The sequence below is a fragment of the Taudactylus pleione genome, unplaced genomic scaffold, assembly GCF_031769625.1.
Source record: "Taudactylus pleione unplaced genomic scaffold, aTauple2 ptg000392l, whole genome shotgun sequence".
NCBI lineage: Eukaryota > Metazoa > Chordata > Amphibia > Anura > Myobatrachidae > Taudactylus > Taudactylus pleione.
Window position 1 is genome coordinate 3921920 of NW_028284793.1, and position 12030 is coordinate 3933949.

General features: G+C 40.6%; 1 protein-coding gene across 3 annotated transcripts in view; it reads right to left on the reverse strand.

Moving 5' to 3' along the window:
* FNIP1 (folliculin interacting protein 1) overlaps window positions 1-12030 on the reverse strand; it is a 116179-nt gene that overhangs the window by 31637 nt on the left and 72512 nt on the right. For 2 of the 3 annotated variants that reach the window (XM_088445997.1, XM_088445999.1), the window contains exons 4-7: window positions 10131-10231; window positions 5934-6008; window positions 5421-5512; window positions 63-146 (exon numbers count right to left, since the gene is read on the reverse strand). In XM_088445997.1, coding sequence (XP_088302123.1) covers window positions 63-146; window positions 5421-5512; window positions 5934-6008; window positions 10131-10231 — 352 coding nt within the window. The remainder of the gene's footprint in view (window positions 1-62; window positions 147-5420; window positions 5513-5933; window positions 6009-10130; window positions 10232-12030) is intronic. The other variant, XM_088446000.1, reaches the window with a different exon arrangement.

Genomic DNA, 12030 nt, shown 5'->3' on the forward strand with positions numbered 1-12030 from the left:
ACCCAAAAGCGAACATGCACCAAAAGTCACACAGGCCACACCTCACACAGCAAGCAGCACACCTGCAAAGAAAGAAGCACTCCTGATGAGGCGGAGCGGGCCCTGCTCAGAGAACGCCCGCCTGGGGCTGCAGAGCTGAGACAGACCTACATGTTGAAATGCAGAATACATATGGAAGATAATACAGTTAAATAGGGAAGTGTACTGACTTGGAGAAGGAATAAAAAAGGGTACACGGAGGGGGAAGGAGACGTTGGCCAGTCTATCACATGAAAGTGAGCACACATCTTTCTGCTACTGCACTGCATAGAACCCAAAAACAAAGTTTTAGGAAAAACATGCTCAATATCATGAATCATGTTCCCACTCAGTTGCCAAGGTGCCTAAGTGGGACCCTTTGAGTCACGCCGTTACAGGAGGGGAACATGTAGGTAACATTTTGCAAAGAAAGGACAGGTTTGTTACACTCTGGCATAGGGAGGCCGTATGGATCTTCAGATGCATCCAGAGGGCCTCAATGGGTCACAGGAATCTGGCACCTTTGTCCAACAACCCTCCACCCCCTTATTATTTTTGCTTTAAGAAATCAGTATTCATAATGCTTCTATTGAATCATATATTGGATTACATGTTTACTCAGTATAAATTAATGGACACAAAGTGCAAGTGTTTGTTTAGTAATAAAATATACATATTTCAGTCCACGTGGTGACAGTTGTGTGGAACATAGAAATTTAGTAATTACAGTTAAATGTTAATTATTTTTACCACTATAGGTGCTGTATAGTCACACATACACAGTTTTTGTGGATTTTTAGTCCTTTATATTTGTAATATGCTATATATCTTTGTTATGAATTATATTTGATCTAGAATACATTATAGGAGTGGCCACGTACAGTAAGGGCCTAAGTAAAGTTCAGAGGTCAGGTAACTTACATTTTTTTTCTTTTAATAATTGAAGAGTTTAATGTGCAGTCTACAAATGTTTAATCTGTAAAGTATTTTACAATTGGCTACTGCTGCTTATGTTGGATGCAATTATTTACTTGTCAGTGCATTTGTTTTGCTTAGAGACTGATGATCGTATTAATAACGAATGCCGTGAGCAGTATTTCTAAGTGTTTATTAATAGGACAGTCAGCATTTTACATTTAATGATATAATCATGAACATAAGTGAGATGTCATGTTTACTTACACTATAGCTATATGATGTGGCTTTGGCAATATTGTTGGTGTCTTTATACTATATGTATATTTAGGGCTTATATATGTACTTTGAATCCTCTATATGAGCGGATCCATCCCTTCTGTGGATACAAATGTAAGATATAACTCCTGGGTGTTGACTATAAAAGAAACCTGTGTTAGTGACAATGGACAGTTAGAACGTGTTGTTATAATGTTTATATAATACAAATATCATACTGTGAAATATGTTTTATATTACATTTAGGAACTTGCGTCACGTGATTCCACTAAGTATTATATAGCTTTAGTTTCTTTGATTTATGTTGTGTGAAGTTTGCAAAGGATTGGTTATTTTATTTTTTCCTTCATATACACTTTAATGTGCCGAGAAGCACAGGGGTTAAAGTTCTGAGCTAATTAAGTGGATGATATGCTTATTGATCATATAAACTGTAAGCGGATGCTTCTTTATCTGTAAAGTAAGATGAATGAGGATACTCTACTTTTTGAAGAAGTTTCATCCATCAGTGAAACACTTGAGTAGTGTGTGCAGGAGTAGTGCTGAGTGTCTGCTTATTACTGGTATCAGCACAGATTTTGTCCACCACAGGGACTCGGCCGATCAGCAAATGACGACACTTTATCAGACGGCCACCGGCCCTGCAAGAACTGTTCCGTATTCTTACAGTGGATTTGTACAGCTACTATTATTTAGCTTCAGCCAGCACTGGAGCAATGAGGTGGATGATTTATCAGCTAGAAATTAATTCCAAAGATTCTAAATTGTAAGAACATAATGACCCTGGGGATATACAGGTCCCAGAAAGGGCTTCTTTGTTTGCAATTCAAATGAATAGGTAGGAGTTTAATGATCTCTATACTCACTTTTGCCCTAACCTGGATATTTGATTCAATATAATTGATCTATAAATCCATCTATTTCCAATAATACAGTGGACTATTTATTCTATTACGGTAATTATATAATTTTATATGGTGTTTATTTTATTCAATTAAAATTATGTTTATGGCCATATCAGATGTATATGTTAATTCACAGCTGTTCTATTTCTGTATTTACTCGTGTGAAGATACTTTATTGCATGTCTTCTTATTTTATAATGTACAACATGGATACAGTATATCACATTTCCAAGCCAGCTCTATGTCAAAGGATGTACATCTGTAAGCTGGCCAAGTATTTACTGTGTACACCGGACTTTTATAACTGTTCAGATGCCATAAGGTGGCATTTGAATAATCTCACGCCGTAAAAATTCATTTATAACAGACATGCTACCCTCATCATGGCATATTGGCATATTAAACTAAACTACTGTATGTCAATTAATAGAAAAAAAAAATACAGTTATTCTTCAACAAAAGTCTGGCATCACTTCTAATCTTCAAACCAAACTATGGAATATGTTACAATAACCAACTTAAAACCTATACAATCTTTGAATAAAACCTGCAGGTAGTTACCTGTATATTAAATATTGTATTGTAATGCCTCAAATAAAAGTTTTATAAACAGTAAAAATATCATTGCATCAAGTTGAACACTGTACAAAATGCAGCCTGAGGGCAAAATTATGTTGCCGAGCTTTGAAAATGTACAGATTTAGGGGTAAGTTTACTATGTGCTGGGTCTTCGGCTTCTGGATTTAAAGGGGATATAATGTTAAATATAGTACACACCATGTTTTATAGTAATTATTCCTTAATTAAATCCAGTGGGTGTAACTGCTAAAGATGCAGAGGCATTGAAAAGCTCTGCATAGTAAATGTACCCTTACATCTGTACATTACCCGCTGCAAATAGCTACTATATAATGGTGAAAAGAGCAGCTGTCCAGTTCTGTGCATGCTGAAAGTTGTGCTCACTTGCATGTAACCACCACATTGTTACACGTATATAACTGACCAAGCCAGACATGAAGTTACAGCAGAAGATAAATCTTTTACTTTATATATAAAAAGTGTTCACTGAAAGAGAACAATATATTAAGGCACTTGGCTACATAATGTATTTACCTGGATATAAGAGTATGTTGTATGTGGGTGTAAATAAAGTTCATATTCAGGTCAATGTTTGTTTGTTTTTTAATCAAAATTTATAAAATAAAAATATATAGTGTGATCATTTGATTCTCTTATAATATGGTAAATACAATAAACATTAATTTCAGTTATTACCACAATAATACAGATATGCAATAAAAGGTACAAAACAAAATGACTCATTCCTCAATGAAATATAGAAGTTCTACAGCAAAATGATGCCAGTAGATCCATGTTATTACGTCATTTACAGATGTTTAGACAAATTACCAAGTGAGAGAGAGGAATGTTATTTATAATGGAAAATAAGTTTCTTTTCACTTCGAACAAATGTAAAATGACAGATCAAAAAAAACACAGCTTGAAATCACCTTTCAGTAATCCTAAATCCAGGGAGTCAAAACTCAGGGTCTGGTTCAGAGATGAACGCAATTGCAGCTGCGATTTCATACGCAACACAGCTGCGAATATATGCTTATAGTTCCCAAAGCTTACCCGAGCATAGGGACACCCGTCGCCGCCTTATCACATGCATACAACGTGACTTACCTGTGTGAATATTGGTAACATCGACGCACATCGAGTGGCCACCATGCCCTTGCAGCAGGTCTATCCAGCGGTAGACTCGGCAGCTCTCCTGACACACAGAGGGCTCTCATGCTGCGTAGGAGATCGCAAGGGATAATTTACGCACGCCTATGTAGCGGCGTAGAAACGGTCAGACACGCATGCGATTTTCCGTCCACCCCCCGTTACCTCCTCCAAACGCTGTCATTCACTTTGTAAATGGGGTCTCTCTGCGTGCAGAATTGCAAGATAATCGCACAGCGTGCACAGTGCGGCTTATACGCATGCGTAGTGGCAAACAACTGCTTGAGCTGCTTAAACATCGTCATTGCGTCCGCCTCTGAATCAGGCACTCAGATCTATGTGAGGTTATACAAAGAGATAGTGTGGTATGTCCAGCATCCAGCCATGCACCGTCCTAGAAACTGGGAAGCTCAGTATTATTTTGATCAGGTGACGTCATGGGATGGAAAAATATCAGACAGTAGACCCCTGCTCCCCAGGGTTCCAAACACACTCAAAAACAATTCTTATGCCATTAATAGCCATGGGGATGGGTTAAAAGCTTTGAAGGACATAAGTATACCCACTCCAAGCTTCTCAAACACACCAATATGCAACCTCCATGTTCCACAATCCAAACAAAATGTATTTTGTGAATGGATTGTGGAAAGGAGAGCAATAAAATACCCTTATCTGAAGGAGCACTGCACCAGACTTTGCTCCTTCTTCAGAAACCAAGAGGTATGAGCGTTCACCTCTGCTTGGGGCAATGTCCAAATCTAAGAGCCATATAGTCCCTGTACTGCACCAAAGTAGCGTGGTTTCAGGGTAGACAACATCTGCCAGCTGAAGCCAGACCTCAAAAGACAATTATAAAAGTTGAGTCCACTCTGCTAGCTGGCACCCCAATACAAGATGCTTTAAATATGGAGTATGATCTAGTACACATCAGCCACCAGTATTTACCACGCCCTGTACATGATCTTCTCTCTCCCACCAGCTTTCTCTGTTCCAGTGCTTAATGTACAAGGCAGATTAGATACTATCAGCCAATAACATGCCCATAGTGCTCTGTCATTTCTCTGTTCTAACACCCACTGGGTCACAGCAAGTAGGAAATGGCTGTTAAGTACTGGCATGAGGGTGTGAGGCCTGCTTACTTTTTATATGGTGCAGTCAACCAAGCTTAATTTTAGACTAGTGGTAATTTCAAATGTAATGAATAGAAAACACATTGGTCCTTAAGAGCAATCATAGGAAACTTATCATCTAGCTATACATTAAACAAAGTTGTGAGAACATCATTTGCAAAAGGGATATTTTCAAAGCAAAAATGGTGCTGCTCTCTATAGGTTTCATTCATACAACTCATTACTGTAGCCACATATATGTCAATTGGAAAGCCACAGAAAACATTCACTACGACACACGTTATCCCATAGGGCAACACAGGTGTAGCAGGACTCTGGCAGGATAAAAAGAAGGATTTACTGATTTGGTTTTGCGGGCAAACTCTAAGTAACATGATCGTAAAAATTAACAGAACAGGCATTGGCACCGTAGTCTGGCACACCAAATAAAATATAACGTTACCTATATTTCCAAGAAGTCCGTTCATGATACTGCTGTTCTCAACCTTAAGCGTGTTGTTGTCGTGGCTTATGTACTCAAGGCTGTCTTGCAAACTGTAAAAAGGAAGCAACTAAAATGTACAAATGTTCTACTAAAAGCTCACTCTAACGTCACATAATGTAAGCCATTTGTAACCCATGACAGCTTCTTCATAAACATAGGCATCCTTTTATTACTAATATGTTTTAACATAATATGAATTTGAATATTAAATAATACAAAACACAAAAAGTAAAGAGTTAAAAGACTGATGGTAAAATGCTTAGGAAATGGGGGCTGGATTTGGTGCCCGTGACACCAGAGTGGCCTTCACAATGGACAATGACATCACCCGGCAGCTGTTGTACTCAAATTGAATGGTCCAGATGCAGACATAAATCCTATAAATCTTGAGCACGCCATCTATAGAATTACTATATATTCCTTGAACCTATATTTTGCAAGTGGTTTGGCATGAAATCAAAATAAACTCACGTGTTAAGACTTCCGTAGATGCTGCTCCCAGTCCGTGCAGTGAACACTTTGCTCAGCATCAGCTGAGGAGGTAACCTGGACAGACAGACATTTGTGGGTCATTAAACGGGCTGTAGTCTAAAAGCTGCCAAACATTAACAGTTGTATTATACCTAGTGCACCATAAAACTAATACAACCGTTTCTTTAGAACAACAACTAAAGCACTAAGAACTACAGGACATATATTTTTTTATTTTCTTTTTAAGGAATATTATCCTGACATTTTTGGAGCATTTAACATTTATAAATGTATGTGCTAAGCAGTCACTGATGAGCTAAAAAAAAGGGGCCTTTGTTGTTAAACTGGACTATGTGCACATTGTGGATAATAGACATCATTGATCCATATGAGGCTATGCCAACTGCCATTTATGTTTGTGAAACAAACAAAAGTGCAACCGAGTGAAATGTTATTTTATAAATCACAGACTTATTATTAAACTTTATTTACAGGGCGCCACAAGTGGTCCACAACGCCGCACAGAGGGCAAAACAATAAGACCATACAGCATAAAAACAGTACAGTACACAAGTAACAAATAGCACTACAACTCTTAACACAGCCACTGATGCAAGGGGTGCAATGGAAATATTCAGCGTAAGCTAAAAACCCGTACCTATTAGAGTAGGTGCAGATAATGGGTCTAGGTCATCAGAAGAAACAAAAACAAAAGATGATTGGAGTCCGGGGGCAGAGAGCCCAAGGTAGGAGGTGTAGAGCAGGAGGGAGGATGGCCCTGCTCATGGAGCTTACAGTCTAAAGGGAAGGGAGAGACACACGGAAGACATAAGGAGTGGGTCAATGTAAGGGGAGTTATGGGCAGGAAGCAAAAGTGGGAGAATTGGAGGGTGCAAGAAGGTGAGAGACACTGCGTGGTGACATGGTTCCCTTCTCTCTGAGGCAGAATGATAAATGGTAGCGCATTCTACCGATTATAGATGGTTGAAAAAGTGATCCAGTAAAATTGCTTATAGTGTTACAAGGTACATGAACGCTCTATTGTTAATGTTCTATATTAGAATGAAACACATTATGAGACAAACACCTGATTGTCTGGCATTTCCTCCTTTTATTCTGGTCTTAATTAGTGGATTACAAGCACTATTCATCATTTAAAATATACATTTCATGTACTATAATAATATGCTATAACCAATAAAGTATATCTATTTTGCCAATATATAATAGGATATAAACATATGCAAAAAGAAGCCTCATGTAAATATCATTGCTTTGGACAGCCTAAATCTATTGTTTATTATATCCACATTATAATATAAACACATGATAATTCTTATTGGATATTAAAATGGAGAATATGAGAATATATAGAGACATAATATATCCTTATTATATTCACAGTGTTCTCCCCAGAAAATGTTTCCAGCTGGGTGGCATCAAGAAGTAGCCGGGTGGGGGCCTTCGCAATAATAAAATGTTTTAAACCCTGACCTTATAATGATTTAAACTTGAAATAACATTTTATATATTAATTCTCTTCTTCTTATTAGAGGCCCAGTTGTCTGATTCTGCAAAAGCTGCAAAGTCTGTAGGATCTGGTCCTTTTTATACAGCTCCCAGATACTGTCCCCACTTGCAGCTCCCAAAGTGACGGGTGGTGCACCCTGGGGCAAACACTGTATTCATATTAGTATCATAACCTACCACAGGTTATATTGGGGATTGCTCACATCATGTTAAACATCTTATGCACCTAGCCTACACCAAGATATATGGGCCTGATTCAGCAGCGGCCGCAATGCCGATGTTTACACAGTTTGAGCGATTATTTACCATTGCGAATGCGTGTAAGCCACACTGCACATGCAGAGGATATGGGACTGGTATTGGGGTGCGGGGCTCTCTGGGCTGGTGTGGCTGGACTGTTTCATGGCATCATAATGTACACTTTTTCACTTCTTTAGTTTGTTTTTTAAACTGTATATGTAGCACTTTATACACTTTTAATTATAACCTCCTACTTATGTAGGACTTAACACATAGGCGTTTCTTTGTTATTCTCTAACCTTCACTTTAAATCTTACAATAGTGTGATGCCATGGTGCGGTTCTACTGGGTTGGCCTGGGGGGTCCCGTGCCCTGAATTTGTTCCATAGGAGTGTTAGGGACCTGCCTGATAGAGGTCACCTGGATATGGTGGGCAGGCCCATAATTATGGCCATTATTATGCTAAGAACCTCTTGGATGCAATTTAGCAGTTATATTATTATTAGGTTCAGCATGGGTAGAGTGTGCACTTGCATCTGTCCTTTTTTTTGCTTGCAGCACTACAAGTCTCAGCAAATAGCACCTCACATTGTGCTTAGGGTGTGCAATCTAGGGCCCCTACCCCTATGTATTCTGTACTGTATGGATCTATGTACACTGGAAGGACGAGACTCCTCTCACCTTGATTAGCACCCCTCCCACCTGTTCCTGGGTGTTTTTAATTAGTAAGGAGCCCTTGCACTCCTAGACTGCACATCTTATGAGGCACACTGTGGGTAAGACCTATTATACATATGCTGTGTGTCAGTTTTGGGACTGGTATTGGGGTGCGGGGCTCTCGGGGCTGGTGTGGCTGGACTGCTTCATGGCATCATAATGTACACTTTTTCAACTCTTTAGTTTGTTTTTTTATATATGTAGCACTTTATACACTTTTAATTCTAACCTCCTACTTATGTAGGACTTAACACAGGCGTTTTTTTTATTATTCTCTAACCTTCACTTTAAATCTCACACTAGTGTGATGCCATGGGGCGGTTCTACTGGGTTGGCCTGGGGGGTCCCGTGCCAGGAGTAACAGGAGTGTTAGGGACCTGCCTGATAGAGGTCACCTGGATATGGTGGGCAGGCCCATAACTATGGCCATCATTATGCTAAGAACGTCTTGGATGCAATTTAGCAGTTATATTATTATTAGGTTCAGCATAGTTAGAGTGTGCACTTGCATTTGTTTCTGATTTTCTGCTTGCAGCACTACAAGTCTCATCAGGTAGCACCTCACATTGTGCTTACGGTGTGCAATCTAGGACCCCTCTCCTATGTATCTTATGCACCTAGCCTACACCAAGATACATGGGCCTGATTCAACAGCGGCTGCAATGCCGATGTTTACACAGTTTGAGAGATTATTTACCATTGTGAATGAGTGTAAGCCACACTGCACATGTGTCGTGATTGCATTGTGATTACGTACACACAGAGAAACCATTCGCAAAGTCAATGTCATGGGTTTAGCGTTTGGGGGTGGTAACGGGGTTGGTTAAGTAAACGCAGACCGTTTCAACACAGTTTCATGGGTGTCCATAAATTAGCCATAGCGACTGCATTCGCAGCATGAGACCTCTCTGCGTGTGAGGAGAGCGGCAGTGTTTGCGGCTGGTCAGATGCATGAACTGCTTGATGTGCGTTGATGGTACCGATGTTTACGCAGGAGTGCGACATTGGACGGATATGAGAAGGCAGCAGTGGGTGTCTTTATGCTGGCTGTGCTTTGTATAGCATTAGCATATATTAGCATCTGTGATTCGCAAGTGGTTGCATTTGTGATTGCATTTGCGTCCGCTGCTGAATCAGGCCCAATGTACACAAACACACACAGTGCATTCCCCCAGGTACTAACTGCTCTATATAGAATAGTTCTCCAATATCCAGGATGGAGGAGGAAATCGGAGGGGGATAGGTGGGTGGGGGACATAACCACAAAAGAATATAAAATTTAGGGTTCTACATGTGGTCAGGCTGCGAAACCTAATCAGTAAGAACCGATATTCTTTTGTGGCTGTTTCTATCCCCTCCCATTCCTCCTCCATCTGGACTTGATGTAATGTGTGTGTCTAGAAATACATTTTATTAATTAAATAGAAGCCTCATGTATTTCTGACATAAGAGCAGATACAGTCGTTAATTTTTCAAGCTGATTGGAGGGCAGTCATATTCTTGTGGTGAGTTTTTAATTTGCCAGATCAGCAACCGTTCTCTTATAACATGCAGCTTAACTGGAAATAACCCGGGATTGGAAATAACCAGCATCTAGCTGAACATTTCTTTTTTGGGGGGGTTACTGCTGCTATGTACTCATCAAATCAGTGCCTGGTTTTCTCTTCTGCATCTGAATGTGGGCTATACGGGCAGGTAAATGAAGCTTACCGTATCTGGTGTATTTTCAGAGTGGAGCCTTTGTAACTCATTGCCACAGAGCCAAACATCATCTCTCCAAGCATATTGGCATCCGAGGAGCATCGAGAGTTCTACAAAATAAAGACGACAAAACTTTTTGCAGAGTTTACAAAAACTTCAATCATGACTGTTTCTTTGTACAATAGGCCTGGAACTTGCAATCTGGCCATTCTGACATGTGAAGTAATAAACAACATTTTAAGCAAGCATTTAAATTATGTGACACTTCCTCTAATGAATGTAAATAAGTTATAAGATAAGTTATCAACATTTCTTATCATGGCAAACAATGTATCTTATCACATATCTGCTTGCTTCACTTCTAAAGTCACATAAAATGCTGGGCAGTTTTATTTGGTTTACAATTATTATATATGTGCAGAGTAATTTAGATTACACTTAACATTTCTATATACACACACTGTAGTAACAGAAAGTTAATACTACTAAAATGACCAAGGGAGCTGCCTCTCACCACTTAATACGCAATAGCTGACACTTTCCCTGAGCAGACACAATAAAAGTATCCCTTTGGGCAGGAAAAGAAATAGCACAGGAATGCACTATGCAGCTAACCATTCACATATACCATAACTGGTGTTAAAGTGTAACTCGCTGGACGGTGCTAGTTAGGTTACAGAGAGGTTTATTGCTTTATTTAACCTCATTATTTCACAAATAACGATTTTAAGAGAGTGGACAAACAATTGTGTAGTTTATTTCAACAAATATATTCTTGTATTAAAGAAGGTAAATACACAGTTGTCTGCTGAAGGAGAAACAAGTTCACAAGTGTTATCCCTTACTTACAGTATATTACATTTCAGTACATGTTGGTTGCTGCTCAGTCACCTCAGTAATATCACTCAGGCACATGAAAGGGAGTGGTTATTCTATACAAGAAGCAGCAAAAGGCATTCCCCAACACGCGGAATGATATCAGCAGGGCTGCCGACAGCCGCACCGGGCCCAGGTGCCAGGGGACGTGGCCTAATCGCGGGCTGCGTGGCCATGCCCCCTTAGAAGTAAAAAAAATTATAATTTCTGCAGCGCCACTGCGCGCTGGGGAGGAAGGCGCTGTGTGCCCCTCAGCCAGGCGCACAGCCAATGGGGGGCACGATCAGCGTGATCGCTCCCCCCATAGGCAGTCTGCTCAGGCTGCTGCTTTAGCAGCCGCGAGCAGTCTCCCAGTGCAGCCCAGCACACAGTAGCGTGTGCTGGGCTGCTGTCACGTAAGAGGAGGGGGAGAGCGGTGCCGGACCCGGGCCACTGCTGGGCCCCTCCAGCAAGCCTGGCAATTAGTACTCGCCCCCCCCCCTCTCTGCGCCCTGGATATCAGCAATAAGATTTGAAAAACTACATGGTAGTAGATTGATCTCAGTTGCATATATTTGCAAAAGTATGGCTAAGCCTCCAGGCCAGTTCACAGCATCTCCGTTAATATGGAATCGGTATTATATACAGCTGGACGGGATGCCGACAAGGGCTGGCAAGTACCCTAACCCTCCCCCTCTATCCCCCCTAACCCTCCTCTGGTGCTGCCTAACCCTAACCCCCCCCCTCAGTGGTACCTAACCCTATCCCCCTCTTCCCGCACCCTAAAAATAATCCTTCCAGGGTGGTGCATAATGCTATCCTCCCCTCCCGTTGTGCCCAACTCTCACCCACCCCGGGGGGGCCCATAATCCTAACCCCCCCCCCCATCCCCGGGCTAACGCTAGTATACTTATCTTTGGTATGCCGACGTTGGTGTCGTGATCCCTTCAGGATTGATTTCAACTTCCTGATGGGCGTCGGGATTTCGGAATCGGTATACCACCGTCCTTCTGCATGTTAACCGCATCCCCAGAATATAGGCATGCCGCATATC